The sequence below is a fragment of the Cricetulus griseus genome, chromosome 9 (assembly GCF_003668045.3).
Source record: "Cricetulus griseus strain 17A/GY chromosome 9, alternate assembly CriGri-PICRH-1.0, whole genome shotgun sequence".
Classification (NCBI taxonomy): Eukaryota; Metazoa; Chordata; class Mammalia; order Rodentia; family Cricetidae; genus Cricetulus; species Cricetulus griseus.
The window spans coordinates 4,739,095-4,753,841 of NC_048602.1; the positions used below are offsets into that span (position 1 = coordinate 4,739,095).

The following is a 14,747-nucleotide window of genomic DNA, read 5'->3' on the forward strand; positions in this document are numbered from 1 at the left end:
CTGGGACAGTGACCACTTCAGAGCCTCTCTGTAAGAAAAGGAGGCTGGACAGGCTGGCTGCTCCGGTCCCCTCCCGGTGGTGTTGTGTAAACATTAGGGTTATCTGTAACCAGGGGTGCTGGGACAGCAAGGGTAGAAGAGGGATTTGGGGACACAGGGATATGTGAGGCTAGGCTTGTGTCCCTGACAGGGCTAAACTCCTGTGTGTAGAGCGTACTATTTGGGCTGCTGTTTGCTTGAGGCTGGGGACATTTCAACCAGCCGAGAGACTTAAGGAAAATCAGTTGTCTAGACCTCAGTTTACCAGTCTCTAAAAAGGAGCTGACAAGAAAACCGTCAAGTTCGTGAACCTCTGAGCCTGGCCAGCAGTTGCAGATATAATATCAGAGGTTTCTCCATTTTGTAGCCCAGGATGGCTGAGGGACAGTGAGGTCTCAATAGCTGCCCAAGGTCACATAGCAAGGAATCTTGAACCCACGCCTGCCCCCTGGTTTCTCTGTCTGTCGGGCTTGTGAAGCTGTCTGGCCTGTGAGAATGTCAAAAGTGTTTTCCCCGTGGCTCCTCAGGATGACATGAGCAGAGGGAACGGGAAGTTCTTGATCGAGTGCATATCTGTGGCTTTGGAACATGTGGCCCTGCGTGCCTATGACTGTATAGGCGGTGATGTGCCCGCTGGTCTGCACCCAGGGTGTACACACAGTGTGTGGGTTGGAGATGGCCATGAGTGTGTGGGTTGGAGATCACCATCAACTTGCTGGTGAGCCCACATTCCTACGGGCTCAGCTGTGCGTTCACCTCCTTGCGGCATGGGGATGGGAGTGCTGGGTGTGAGTCTGTCTCTGAATGTGTTCCTGTGGGTAGTGTGTGACAGTGTTTAACTAAGAGTAGACAGAGGTACAGCAAAGTCTTTTTTTTTTTTTTAATGAGAAAGGTCATGTGTCTCTATCTCTATGTAGCTCACTCTGCAGGCCAGTCTGACCTTGAACCCCCAATCCTCCTGCCTCTGCTTCCCGAGTGTACCACCAGACTCATCCAGGGGTTACATCCTGGCTGTATCTCTGCGTGTGTGTGTGTGTGTGTGTGTGTGTGTGTGTGTGTGTGTGTGTGTGTGTCCTGGTAAAACTGAGTCAGCAACACACCATACATGAAAATTCAAAGCACCATACATAAAAAAAAAATTCAAGAAAACTAGTTATTAAAGGCTGTCAAAACACTGTGTCAGAGGTCAGTGACCTCATAAGTACTTAGGTTGTGTGACCTTAGGCCCCAGCTGGGCCAATTCCCAGGAATCCTAGCAGAAAACATTCTCTGACCCTAGTCTAGAGGCAGGCGAGCGAGCACACACACACACACACACACACACACAGGCTTGTGTCATCTCACAATCTAGTTCACATGTGGGCCCCATGCTGGCCCCATGCTGCTCCTGGGGCTGTGCTGAGAGAGTTAATCTAGCGGGCCAGGGCGGTCTGGGCTGGGGGCCGCCCCCTGGCCCCCCTCCAGCCTGGGCTCCAGTTTCAGTTGCTTGTTGGGGAGGGCAAGAGTAGGGTGGGGCCAGGAGGGGAGCCTGCGGGGGTGGAGCGTCCAGTTCTGGGCCAGGGGGTCCAAAGTGCTTAGCTCCCAGGGTGCACAGCTGGACATTTGGGGGTCTTCTGTCAGCAGGGACAGCGTGAATGGGGTGAGCGTTCCCCAGTCCTCCCTCCAGGCCTCTCTGCTCCCCTAGCTGGGAGGCCTATTTTGGGAACAAGAGTGGCCAGCCTGTGGCTTCTCAGGCAGGCCTGACCCAAGAGGGAGGAGAGTGTGGGCACAGGAGTTGCACGGGGGCGGGTGAGCTGGTGGCTCCTCCCTTTTTCAGCGGCTGCTGTGAGACCCCTGGCTGGGGGTGAGGCTTGGGTGTTCATTTGGAGAGGTCTGTTTCCGTCACTGTTTGGGGGTACAGAAGGCCCGGAGAAGTTTGTGCTTATGTCTACACCCTGTGTTCCTCCAATCAGCGGTTTGGGGAGAGGGTGTTGTCTGTCCCCATTCCAGCCACACCCGTCCTTGGTGTGTGTGTGTGTGTGTGTGTGTGTGTGTGTGTGTGTGTGTCCACATATAAGTGTGTCTGCACTCGTATGTGTGAACCTGAACCAAACACCTAACTTCTCTCAGGCCCGCCAGCATGGGCTTCTTGTCACCCCCTTGCCTAATGTTGTCTTGTTATGAAAGATGTCAACCAAGGGAGGGCAACGGGAGGAGCGTGTCCCCCTTTTCTCACAGCTCCCGGGAAAGGAGGTGGGGTGGCCTGTGGGGATGAGGCTCCTGGCTGAGCCTCACCCCAGCAGTGTTATAAGGACCCCCCGAGTCGTCGGGGGGGGGCTGTTGCCATGGTGGCCTGTGTGCCGCGAATTCCTCCGGGGTGAATCGGGAGATATTTATACCCAGGGTCAGGGAGAGCGCGGGCAGGCAGCCGAGGCTAGGAGAGCCGGGACTGGACTGCGGGCTGTAGAGAGACCACTGGCTGAGGTGTGTAGGGGCCAGGTGGGGCTGGGCGTGTCCTGCTGTCTGTCTCAGCATTTCCACCTGTGTCCACAGGCAGCTCGCTTCCCTTACAAGGGTAGGTTTTGGGCCTCTGGGACCAGCTGTTGGTAGGGGGTGGCCATGGGGAGGCCCCCTGAGAGCTGTGTGCCCCCCCCCCTCGCCTTGCTGTGGTGTCTGCTGTGTAGTCTCGGGATCTGCATTACGCAGTTGTTTTGGTAACATGGTTCCTGTAAAGTACGGGGAGCCCCTGTTTCTCAGGCAACTAAGTCCTTAGGCTGCCCTTGACTTAACCCCGTGGGTTCAGGCCCTTTCTAGGAGGGGAGGGGAGCAGGGAAGAGGACATTTCTTGACCCTGGCTGACTCCTTAGGGCAATGGCATCTCCAGGCCGCATCCTGGCCCTCTGCATGTGTCTCCTCACCATGGCCAGTGCAGGTGAGTCCAAAGGAAGTGTCCTCTATCTCAAGACTGTGGGTGCCAGAGGGAGTAGAAGGCCCCGGAGAAAACCAGGAAACCAGGCATCGCGGCACCGGCTGTGGCCACCGCTGACTTTGCCGGGAGAGAGGAGGATGCCTGGGTCAGGCAGAAGCGTGAGTGGATAGAAGCTGGGTCCCTGGTTGATAGAAACACGAACAACCTGTAAGATATCAGGGTACTGGGTCACCACAGGAGGTTGCCAGGATACGGAATAGGCTGGCAGCCTGTCTATGGTCCAGTAGCACCCAAACTCCCAGCCGGAGAAAGTAGGTAGAGCCCCCAAAGGTCCTCTTACTCATGTCCCCATCACACACCTCAAGAGATAGTCAAATATTGATTTTTGCTTTTCCTTCTAGAAGGTCCACAGGAACCCGATCCATTCACCTACGGTGAGAGGAGCTACTATGGGGTTTGGAGAGAGGCCTGGGTGTTTATATTCTCTCTGTCTCTCTCTGTGTGTATCTCTCTCTGTGTGTCTGTCTACATGTCTGTGTGTCTGTTTGTGTCTCTCATTCTTCGCTCTCTCCCGCTCTGCTTGTCTTAGACCCCTTTACCTGTCTATTTGAGGCCCCTGTCTCATTTGGGCTGGTTTCTCAGGATCAGGTGCCCCGTTCCCTGCTGCCTCCACTTTCTGTGGTACCCTCCTCTCCAACCTTTCTCTCTTTCCACCCCTCCCTCCCTCTTTCCTCTGCCCTGCCCCCTATTCTCACACATCGCCCCCCCCTTCTCCTCTCCTCCTCTTTTTCCCCTTTGCCCTGCATCCTCTTCCCCTATGCTCCTTCGGGCTGCCCACAGATTACCACACCCTGAGGATCGGTGGCCTCACCATCGCTGGGATCCTCTTCATCCTGGGCATCCTTATCATCCTCAGTGAGTGTCTGCACCTGCCTTCCCGGCCCCGCCTCCAGCCTTCCCTGCCCAAGCCAGGCTCCTGACAACCCACACAGCTTGCCCTACCCACGCTCAGCACAGGCTCAGCCTCCAACCACGTCTCTCTCATCCTACCCTGACTCCAGCCTCGCCCCACAAAGACCACACCCACCCTAAACCCCGCCCCTCACCTCCCACCCCATCCCAGACCACGCCCCCACATTCAACCACGCCCCCACACCCTACCCTTCCTCCAGTCCGGCCTCACGCCCCACCCACCCCCGCGGCCTCCCCGGTTTGGAGGCGAGCCTGGGGATGCGGGAGCTCAGCCTATCTCCCCCCCCCACTCCCGCAGGCAAGAGATGTCGGTGCAAATTCAACCAACAGCAGAGGTGAGTGCTCCCTCCGGGCCTCCCTTGCTCCTCCCGCAGTGGAGAGGCGGTTGGGGAGAGGCGTGCAAGCGCACCCACCCTGCAGTCGAACGTGTATGAAGCGCTTGTTAGCGTGTGCCAAACCCCAAGCCAAGCTCTTGGCCCCAGCGACGATGGTCAAGCTCCCGCCTTGCCTGGCCCAGCTCCCAGCCGGTGGGGGCGCTGGGCTCCCACCAGCCCCGCAGATGGCAACCCAAGCGTAGTGAAGTGAAGCTGGGCAGAAGCAGCTGAAATGAGATCACCTCACAGGGCGGCCCAGTTTAGCTCCCGTCCCCATCCTCTCGAAATAACCCTTTAAAGCGCACGCAACGTAGGCATGCCTTCTGCGCGCTAAGACGATCCCAGATGCTTCCATACCGACCCTCCCGAGTGCGTGAGCGCGCATCACGCGCCAGGCGCCGCTTCCTGCCCTGTTATGCACCTCTCACCCCACCTGCGGAAGGTGGGTGGGTGGGTACCATCGTCAATCCCCTCTTGCAGATTAGGAAACTGAGGCACGGGGAGGTAAGGTGACTTAGGGTCACTCATCCGACCCAAGTCCCATCAGGGCAGTCTCCCAAGACCCTGTGACTGTGACAATATCAAGTCCCTTCCCCAAAGTCCCGGAGGAGGCCTTCACTGCGAGCACCTCCTGCCGCACCCCGAAACAGCAGCAGGGCGCTTCTCGTTTTGGATGGACCGTCCTCATATCCAAGCCCCCGGTGCCGCTCGGGAAATAAGACCTGCACTGGGGGGGGGGGGGGCTTCTCGGAAGCGGCTGCCTCTCCTGGACCATCCGACTTCCCCTCTCTGTTTGTCCCTTCCCAGAACTGGGGAACCCGATGAAGAGGAGGGAACTTTCCGCAGCTCCATCCGCCGTGAGTTCGTGGACACTGCAGGGGTTGTGGGGCAGCTGCTTCCGAGAGCCCCTCTTCCTGGGCGCGCAGCACGATGGGTTTGGCGAGCAGTTACCCGGGTTGCTGATGCCCACCCACCCACCCACCCTGAACTCTCTGTGTCCCCCGCAGGTCTGTCCACCCGCCGGCGGTAGGACCTCCACCTGGCTCCAGGAATCGCAGCCAGGTCCTGCAGCTGATGGGCTAAAGTTGGGAGGAAGGGAGGCCGAGGGGCACAGTGCCAGGGTGGGAGCATGGCGAGGAGAGCTTGGGGGGGGGGTCTCTGCTTGCCATTCACTCCCTTCACCCCCACAGGACCCCCTTGACACCTGACGCCTTTCCTCACCCAGCTGCCCGTGGCCACCTCCAGCGTCCCTTGCCTCAGCCCTGCCTCCCGGACAGACAGACACCCCTTACTGCTAAGACCTCCAATAAAACTCGGTTTTCCCTCTCGATAGCGCTTGGTTGATCTCAGTGCCTCTTGTGCGAAAACCCGGGAGCCCCCTTGGCCCCGGCAGGGGGCGCCCCCACCCTTGGGGAAGGGGCGGGGACGTCAGCAGTGGGCGGGGGCGGGGGCGGGGGGATGGCCTGGACGGGGGCGGGCTCTCCGGGCCCCCATTGGCTACAGGCCCCCCGCCCTACCAGGGCTCCCCCACCTCGCCCTCCCCACATCAGTCTGTCCTGCTTCCAGCTGCTGCAGCCGCGCCTTCGCTGCCTCAGCATTCAGCAGCCAAGCCCCCCCTGCTCGGGCTCACTATGGCCACCCCAACCCAGAGCCCCACAAACGGTGAGCGTCACCTGGGGAATGGGTGCTGGCATGGAGGTGGGGGGACCCTGGATCTAAGAGCTTAGGGGACAGGATGCGGGGAGAATCCCATCCCCGGAGGAAGAGGAAGGGGAAACCTCTGCCCCTATCATGGGCGGAAGCCCAAGAGCACATTCCTTGACGCCCCTTGGGGTTTCTTGGGCACCCTGTACAGGACCTATGATTAGAGAGTGACAGTCCCAAGAGAAAGGATGCTCGGACAGGTTGCTATGGCAACCGGGTGCCTGCCTGGTCCAGCACAGCAGTGGAAGCTAACGGGAAGAGATGGGGTTTTTAAGGGTGGGAGCGGACGGATCTGCAGCCACAGAGGTTCTGGAAGACTTCAGCACCCTGAGGTGGGCCAGTGAAAGGGATCATTATCCCATGATTGCCTAGTGTAGTATGGATATTTACTGAACTCCCTGACAGGCAGATGCTAAAGGACCAGAGGGACAGTCGAAGGGAGGAGAGGTTGGTGGTGGTGGTGTGACAAGAGATGGGCTAAGAAACCCTGAAAGAGATAGAGACCAAGAGAAACAGGAGAGCCAGAGGCACAAAAACCTAGGTGGCAGTCTCTCAGAGATGCAATTGGGAAGAGAGAGACAGAGAGACAGAGAGACGTGGAGACACCGAAATAGGCAATTATGGAGGGGGGTGGGGGTGGGGCTGCAGCACTGCAGCGAACCCGCACGGTGGTGATGGAATGTCGGGGACCCCTCTTCCCAGCCCACATGTACTATGGTTTCCTCTCGGAGACACACTTGTCTCCCCGCATCCAGCCGCACTGGGTTTACACTTAGCACCCATTAACCCAGATCTGCGTGCACCGGCTCAAACACCCTGTGGCTCCGTGGCTTCCTCATCTCCCCCTCTGTCACCTGGTCCTCTGCAGAGGAGCTGGGGGTAGGATGCTTGAACGTGGCGGGGGGATGGGGGCAAGGCAGAGGACTTGGGGGTTCTGCGGAGCCCCTAGCGGTGGAGGGAACCCCAATTCCACTCTCATGGCACCTTCTCTTTCCTCTTTCCCAGCAGGCGCGGCGGGGGGGTGGGGGGCCTGCTGTGCAGAGCCCTAGCTGCAGAATCCCAGGCAGGGCGGGGGGGGGGGTGAGGGGCTGCAGAGGCTGGGAGCCACCCCAGGGAGAGGGGGCAGGGCTGAGCCAGCAGGTCTGGCGGGAGCCCAGGGCTTGCTTTTTGCAGAGGTGGTGGTTAGCAGGATCGATGGCAGCAGACGGGTAGAGGTGGGAGGGCAGATGCCCTGCCAATCCCCCTTTTTCCTGTCACAGCCTGATAAGGGACCGCAGGACTTGGGAAACCCCGGGGGAGGAAAAGCTCTGGTGCATTCTTCGCAGGCAGCATACGGAAACAAATTAATGAATTGCTGAGGGAGAGAAGGGAGATGCGGTTCTTGCCAGAGAACCAGAGGGAGAATCGGGGTGAGCAGAACGGGGATGCTGGCATACCTGGGTCTAGGTCCCCATTTTTGGGAGCCAAGACACCCAGCTTGACCAGAAGCCAGGTCTGCAGGGGCAAAGATGGGAGATAAGATTAGCCCAACCCCCAAACCTCGCATAGGACCCCACCCAGCCTGAAGTGCCAGGACCCCAATCACCTCGAAAGATGCCCTGGTTACCATAGCAACCACCTCCTTCCTGATCTCTCCCTGGCAACTGGCCAAGAGTGGTGTACATTGCTTCTCCTGCCTCCTGACTCCACCCTTAACCCAGCCACACCCTGAAGACTGGGACTGCGGTGGTCAGGGACCCGCAGGAGATCTTTGGAGGATGCTGGGATAGGCAATCACCCGGAGAAGGGGTGTACGGGAAACCAGGAGACCTGAGCGATGGGCCAATACCTCTGCCTTTAATACAATCACCTGCAGATTCCGGGCCCTCTCATTCACTCATTCATTCACTCATTCACTCATTCATTCATTCATTCCAGAAAACTTCTTGAGAGCCAGACTGAACTGCAGAGACCAATTTGCCCACCCTCTGTTGGTGAAGCTAAAATGCAGGCCAGGTGACTCTCAGACACCGCGTCCTGGCTGTGTGCGGGTTGAGTGTTGCCCTATTAGAATGTTCCTTTTATTGATATTTATGTTTTTTCTTTGGAGGATTAACTTCTTTTTAAAAATCATTAGTGGCATTTATTTTTTATCACCACCACAAATAAAAAATTAGTATTTGTTTTCCTCTCTTTCCCTAAAAGACAGGAGGCGGGTGCAGCGGTACAAGCTGGACATCTCAGCACTCTGAAGGCTAAGGCAGGAGGACTGTGAGCTTAAGACCAGCCTGGACTACTTAGCGAGAGCCTTTCCAAAAACCAAAACTAAATCACATACCCCAAACAACAATTCCATTGGCAAATGTTAAAGACACATCAGCACTTCTTTAGAGTCTAGACAGAGACCTCGGAAGGACACAGAAGATAAATGAGCGCTATTTATGGCCTTGCCTCATAGCCAGCTGTATCAGTCAGTTTAGGCTCCGGGTAGTATCAGTAACAAATAGTATCAAAAGTCTCAGTGGAGGAAGGCCACTGGGATGCATTGCTAACTTATGGACATGTAGATGGAGTCAGGAGGTCTCTGTGGCCCAAAGACAACCAAAGCACTCACAATCCTGAGCACTTATTGGTCAGATCTAAGGACACAGCCCCACCCAGTTCCAGTAGAACCCAGAAAGGGCGAGAGAAACGACAATGTCATCACTCACCCCCCTTCCTAGTGGTACAAGATACAGACATCTGCTGTAGTCAGGGCAGAATGTTGACAGCTACAGGGTGTACACCTTTTAATTTAATTTAATTTAATTTAACTTTTTAAGACAGGGTCTCACTCTGTGGTCCCAGCTGGTTTGGAACTCACTCTGGAGACCAGGCTGGCCTCAAACTTTCAGAGATCCACCTGCCTCTGCTTCCCTAGTACTGGGATTAAAGGCGTGTGCCTCCATGACTGGCCAGGGTGGGCATCTTACACTGGAAGAATGTTCTGAGTTCTCCCTCTACCTGGGGGGGGTCTCCTTGTAGCCCAGGCTATCCTTGATGGCTCTACCCTGTCTCATTCTTCCAAGAGCCATGGTATGGGTATGGGCCACTGTGTCTGCCTCTCCTATCCTGCTGGAAAGGGTTTAGGGCAAAGGCAAGAGATAGGAAAAGGCTAAACACACACACACACACACACACACACACAAACACACACACACAGGCACACACACAAACACATACACCCAGGCACACACACACAGACACACACACAGGCACACACACACACACACAGACACACACAGGCACACACACACACACAAACACACACACAAGCACCCACGCACACACACAAACACACACAGGCACACACAATCACACACACAAACACATACACACACAAACACACACACACACACACACACACACACACACACACAGGCACACATGCACATACACGTACTTTCTGAGGTTAGAGAAAGCCAACCTCAGAAACCTAAGGGCCTTCTGTTTCACATAAAGGAGAAGATTCATTGTCAGAGGAGCACAGAGTTGCCACAAGATTGATCCCAGCTCTCAAAACTGCTGGTGTCTTAGGTGACAGAGAATATGCGTCATCACAGGTTGCCCATACTGGAGATGGTGACAGCCTAAGCAGATGGAAGAGCCCTGCAGGGGGCAGCCTTGAGACCTCAGGGCCCTGGGATGACTGGGAGGGTTGAAGGAGTCTTCAAGGGAAGTCATTGCATCCATCTGGTGGTCCTCTGGTGAGACTGGGCTTTGATAGGTCCAGCATGTGTGCACGTGCGTGTGCGAGTGTGTGTGTGTGTGTGTGTGTGTGTGTGTGTGTGTGTGTGTGTATGCACACGTGTGTGTTTCATACAATGATTCTGAGGGTCTAGGACCAGGACTGCCATGTACCGCTGTGTGGGTCATACACTACACTAGGCGTGGCACTGACGGATGTGTGAATGGGTCTGGAGAGCATCCTTTGTGCTCTACTGAGACACAGTATCGTCCACCATCGGGGGGCTTCCTACTCCAAGTCCCATAAAGAAGCACTTGGACCATCTTGGTCCTTGAAGATGCCCAGAAAACCAGTGTTGAAACATGTTTTCCCCTCTTCTCTGTCTTCTTTCCCACAGTTCCCGAAGAAACAGACCCGTTTTACTATGGTGAGTGTCGGATCTTGTGCCGGGGATGCCCTAGGGCTAGAACGGAAGGGCAGTTTCATCTGGGACTACAGGACATGAGCCACCAGCCATGTGGCCATATGGCTATGGCTCACTGAAGGGGTCTGCGGAGGGCAGAGCCAGGCTGGGGAAGGGAGGTGGTCTCTTACCGATCCAGCCCCTGATGGAGACAGAGCGCCTTGTAAAGCCTGTTTTCTCTTGGGTTCAGGGTAGAGATTAACCGGGGCTGGCAAGCACCAACCTAAGGCTTCCTCTTTGGAGACCAGGAAGAGAGCTGGGAAGGGCAAATACATTCATTATATCAGTGGTAGAGGAACTAACTACACCAGCCAGGTAAGGCTGCTGTCTGCCTCAATAATAAATAATACTCAAGGCCTCCAAGGGTTGTGACCAGGACTATGGGCTCACGCACAAAGTAATCAGAGAAGCAGCTTGGGAAGAGTTGTAAAGTGACTCAGAGGTTTGAATCATAATTTATCCACTCCCGAGCTGCGTGGCCTCTCTGGAGCCTCCTATAAATTAGGAGCAGACTATGGCAAGAGTTACCATAACAATGCTTTTATCTCATCCCTAAGACATTGCAGCCCTAGGTCTGGCAGATCTGAGAGCTAGCCTGAATCCTCTCCACTTTCTGACCCCCTCCATCTTTCCTCATGAATACAGACCCTCTCATAGGCCAAGGTCCTTACTACCTCAGGGCCTTTGGACTTTCTGTTCCTTCTGCCAGGAACACGATCCCCCTACCTCCAGCTCTCTGAACAGTGAGCTCAGGCTCCTCTCCTGCTGGCCTCAGATCAGATATTGACTGCTTGCTAGGAGGCTGTTCCTGAGTGTCCAGCAGGAGCAGCCACACCACACCCTGCCAGTGACTTGGGGATTTGTGCGTGTGGCTTTGTTTCTGTTAGGGACTTCCGATTCTTGATGAATGTTTGATCATAGCGTCGGAGCCAGGTATTGAAGGGCAGATGTAGGGTGTACCCAGCAGGTGCTCCACGGGTCCCTCCCCCTGCCCCGTGGAGCTTGTGTGCTGGGTGCTAGCCCCGCCCCCTCCCCCTTCCCTCTCTGGGGACACTATGGGAAATTTTCTAAGCCAGCCTTTCTGCCCTGTCAACCTCCTCATGTTCTCCTACTGACCACACATGTACAGCAGGCAAGAATAATTCTTCCCAGCATTCAGGAGGCCGAGGCAGGGGGATTGTGAGTTTGAGATCAGTCTGCATTGTGCACTGAGATCGTGTGTCAAAGCAATAAATTCTCATGGAAGAAACTTTAAAGGAGGGAATGGGGTTAGAGAGAGAGCTGGGACCGAGAGACTTTTAAATGGGACATCTCAGTTAAACCCACAGGTTGGTGAGGAAGTCAAGTGGCTGGTGCAAAGGTCCCGAGGCAGGATGGCTGGCATGCTCTAGAATTAGGGGTTATATAGCTAAGCAGAGGACTGAGGAGAAGGTGTGCGGAGCCTGAGTAGGACCAGGACTAGGCCATCCTCCGAAGGACTTTCCTTCATTATATGAGGGCTAGATAGACTGTATCAGTCAGGCGAGGCTGCTGCCTGACTCAGTAACAAATAGCACTCAACGCCTCCATGGATTATGACCAGGACTATGGGCTTGTGTCCTGAAATAATCAGAGAAACACCTTGGGAAGAGTCGTAAAACAACTCTGAGGTTCGAATCTTGGTTTCCCTTGGTTTTTGCTTGGAATACTGTGGGGGGGTCATTTGGGAGGCCTCAGCAGGCCCCTGATCTGACTGGGAGTAATAGGGTTCTGGTGGCTGTGGGAGAACGGGGGTGGGGGGGGTGGGGGGCTGGGCAGCCAGACCATAGAGAGGCCTGCTGGGGCAGTCTAGGCCTGATTATGGAGGGCAGGGCCAAGAGTAGGCCCTGAGTCGGTGCGATTGGTGGGCAGCGCTGAGAAGGAGGGTGGAGGGCAGAGAGGCACAGAGGTCTCAGGCTGGCCCAGGCAATTTGGGTCCCCCTCCTCCGCCCCGGAGTCCCTGCTGAAGTTGGGGGCTCAGCTGTCCGCTTTCCTGTCCCGTTGGGCCTCTGACCTGAGGTCCCCCTGTCTCCCGTAGACTATGCCACCGTGCAGACTGTGGGGATGACCCTGGCCACTATCATGTTCGTGCTGGGAATTATCATCATCCTCAGTAAGTGCCCTCCCCACTTGTGTGTCCCCAAACTAAGTGTCCCCACCCACCCTGTGCTCACCCGTGAAGGTCTCCTGGGAAACCTGCCCTGTCTCTTCCTACCTCACCTGCTGGCTCGCTCCCTGCCGTCTCTTTTCTAACAGGCAAGAAGGTGAAGTGCAGAAAGGCCGACTCCAGGTCTGAGAGGTGGGGCAGCCTGGGGAACTGGGAGGGAGACCCCTAACTTTGGGCCCAGGGAGCCCAGCCACCCTTGCTAAGCTTCCTCCTCTTTCTCTTTCTCTGCACAGCCCAACATGCAAATCCTGTAAGTCGGAACTGCCCTCCTCAGGTGAGCATGGTCTTGGGGCGGGGTGGGGGGGGGGGTGGGGGTGGGGGAGGGGGGGGGGGGGCACGGACGGGAGGGACCCCACCAGGCTGCAGCTGATTCAAGGCTCTTTGGGGGAGATTCCAGCAGTATCTCAGGTCCCAAAGAAATGCAAGTGTCAGAAAGCTTGGAGGTGGTGGTGGTGGTGGGGGGGTGTGCCTGGGGAAGTCTTCGATGACGGAAGCCGCCATCTAGCACCTGGGAACCCCACACAGGCTTCCCCTCTGTGCCTCTGTGTTCCGTTGAGCCCACAGGGAAGAGGAAGAGCGAGAGGGAGAAAGAGGGGCTGGGCTTCCAAATAAGGGCAATCAGAAGGGTAGAGTACAGGACCTAAAGATGGAGGAGGGCAAGAAGGGTGAGATATACCTCTAATGCTGGCACTTGGGAGCTGGAATGAGGCGAGGAAGGGGTGCATCTCTGTGAAGTTCCAGGCCAGCCAGGGCTGCATAGTGAGACATGATCTCAAAACAAACAAACAACCGCATAACAACGAAACAAGACAAAGGTGAGGTTTGGAGGAACAAGCTGCTGGGGACGCTTGCCTCCGCGCATGCGTCCCTGCGTCCTAATCCCGAGCGCTGCCTAAACTGGGCACAGTGCCTGACCAGCATCTCAGCACTCGGGAGGTGGAGGCAGGAGAATCAGGGGTCTGAGGCCATTCCTAGCTATAGAGAGAGTTCGAGGGCAGCCTGGGCTACACAAGACTGTGTCTAAAAAACAAGAAAAGGATTCCAGCGGGAAGGAAGTGAGGAAGAGGAAGCTGGTGTAAGACAGAGAGAATGGAAGGCTCAGAGGGACAGGAAGGTGACAAAGATACTCTGGAAGGTGATGGGGTGGGGTGGGGGGAGGAAGGATGAAATTGTGAGGAGAGGTTGTACATAGCAAACTTTGGGGTGACTATTAGCAGAATTACCTCCTTCCTAGGGATTTCAGGTGGGGAGGGGGGACATTCAGAGGTGGGACTCTCTTCCTCTTACACCATCTCTCTTTCGTCCTAGCTGTCCAAGAACTGTGTAGCCCAGGCCAACCTCAAACTCACAGCCATCCCCCTGCCTCAGACTTCCAGGTGCTGGGGTTACGGGTGTGAGCCACTAGGCTGGCTTCCCGTTAAACTCTCACAACAGAGGGTGGTGCTCTGAGGAGTTAGGTTATACGGGGAAGGCTGGGAGGTGAGAAATTATATCTTGTTGCCATGTCTTCCTAATGAGAGTTAGGAACATCAGAGGTGTCTTTGTGGGGCTGGGGAAGGGTGAGGCAGGTGTTTGGCCCAGCTTTAGCTGGGGCACGAGAACAAAGGTGGCCTGTCCTGGAAGGAAAGTGGAGGTCTGGAGGATGCCCACTGAATGTGCGGGTTGTCCAGAGCCTGGGGTGTATGTAGCATCAGGCGGGGACCCTTTCTGCCAAGGAGACTCTAAGCCCACAACACCCAGGTCAGCCTTAAGTGTCCACCACAGCTAGGTTCCCTTACTGCGTGGCCCGAGATGGAGCAGACAGCGGCAACGAAGATGTCCCCATGGTGATCAGATATCAGGGGTGGGAAGACATGAGGACTCCCCAGGGCTAGCCAGAGGGAGACCACCCCTGGACTCTGGCTTCTCTCCTCAACTCGGGTCACTAACCTGGGTTGTCTTCTGTTCCCAGCACCTGGAGGTGGTGGCGTGTAGGACCCTCTGCAGATCTCCACTGCTGTCCCTGGCCGGAGCGCAGGAGCCCGAGGACCGGGTGAAGGCGGTGGGGACCCAGCCTGGAGCCGGGGAGTGTGCCCCCAATAAGCCGCCACACCCACCCCACGGCCGGAGCTACTGCATCCCGCTGTCCCTCCCCAGGCCTTGGCAACGACGATCCCCCAAAGAGCCCATTTGCACCCCAGACCTAGAGACTCAGGCCTCCAGCTCCTGGGATCCAGGAGTCCATCCCCAGTCCCCTGGGATCCTCGTGTCCCTCCCTCCTGCATCTCCTGGTCTCCTCCAGGACCCTTCTGGCTGTCCCCTCGGGGTCCACGTCTTGAGCTTAATAAATGTGCATTCGTTTTTTCCCCCGTTCTGTCTGTGTGCTGTCATCTGTGGGCACCCAAGGACTGGGTGGG

General features: G+C 56.2%; 2 protein-coding genes across 3 annotated transcripts in view; one reads left to right on the forward strand and one right to left on the reverse strand.

The window, feature by feature from the left end:
* Positions 1–14,747, reverse strand: part of Lgi4 (leucine rich repeat LGI family member 4) — a 30,117-nt gene that overhangs the window by 15,108 nt on the left and 262 nt on the right. The window contains exons 2-5 of one of the 2 annotated variants that reach the window (XM_035449226.1): positions 14,281–14,405; positions 10,298–10,422; positions 3,307–3,376; positions 2,937–3,152 (exon numbers count right to left, since the gene is read on the reverse strand). The gene's annotated coding sequence lies outside the window, so the exon portion shown is untranslated. Of the gene's footprint in view, positions 1,547–2,936; positions 3,153–3,306; positions 3,377–10,297; positions 10,423–14,280; positions 14,406–14,747 lie in introns of those variants that run through there. The other variant, XM_027431100.2, reaches the window with a different exon arrangement.
* On the forward strand, positions 1,567–5,623 carry LOC103162414 (phospholemman). Its single transcript, XM_027431107.2, has 8 exons — positions 1,567–1,678; positions 2,886–2,950; positions 3,349–3,381; positions 3,788–3,862; positions 4,218–4,254; positions 5,101–5,150; positions 5,301–5,355; positions 5,484–5,623. The coding sequence occupies exons 1-7, from the start codon at positions 1,674–1,676 to the stop codon at positions 5,321–5,323; spliced, it is 288 nt and encodes a 95-aa protein (XP_027286908.1). The 5' UTR covers positions 1,567–1,673; the 3' UTR covers positions 5,324–5,355; positions 5,484–5,623.

Coding starts and splice junctions, on each gene's coding strand:
- LOC103162414 (XM_027431107.2), top strand. Junction 3,863..4,217: donor GGGCATCCTTATCATCCTCA/GTGAGTGTCTGC, acceptor CCACTCCCGCAG/GCAAGAGATGTCGGTGCAAA. Junction 5,151..5,300: donor TTTCCGCAGCTCCATCCGCC/GTGAGTTCGTGG, acceptor TGTCCCCCGCAG/GTCTGTCCACCCGCCGGCGG.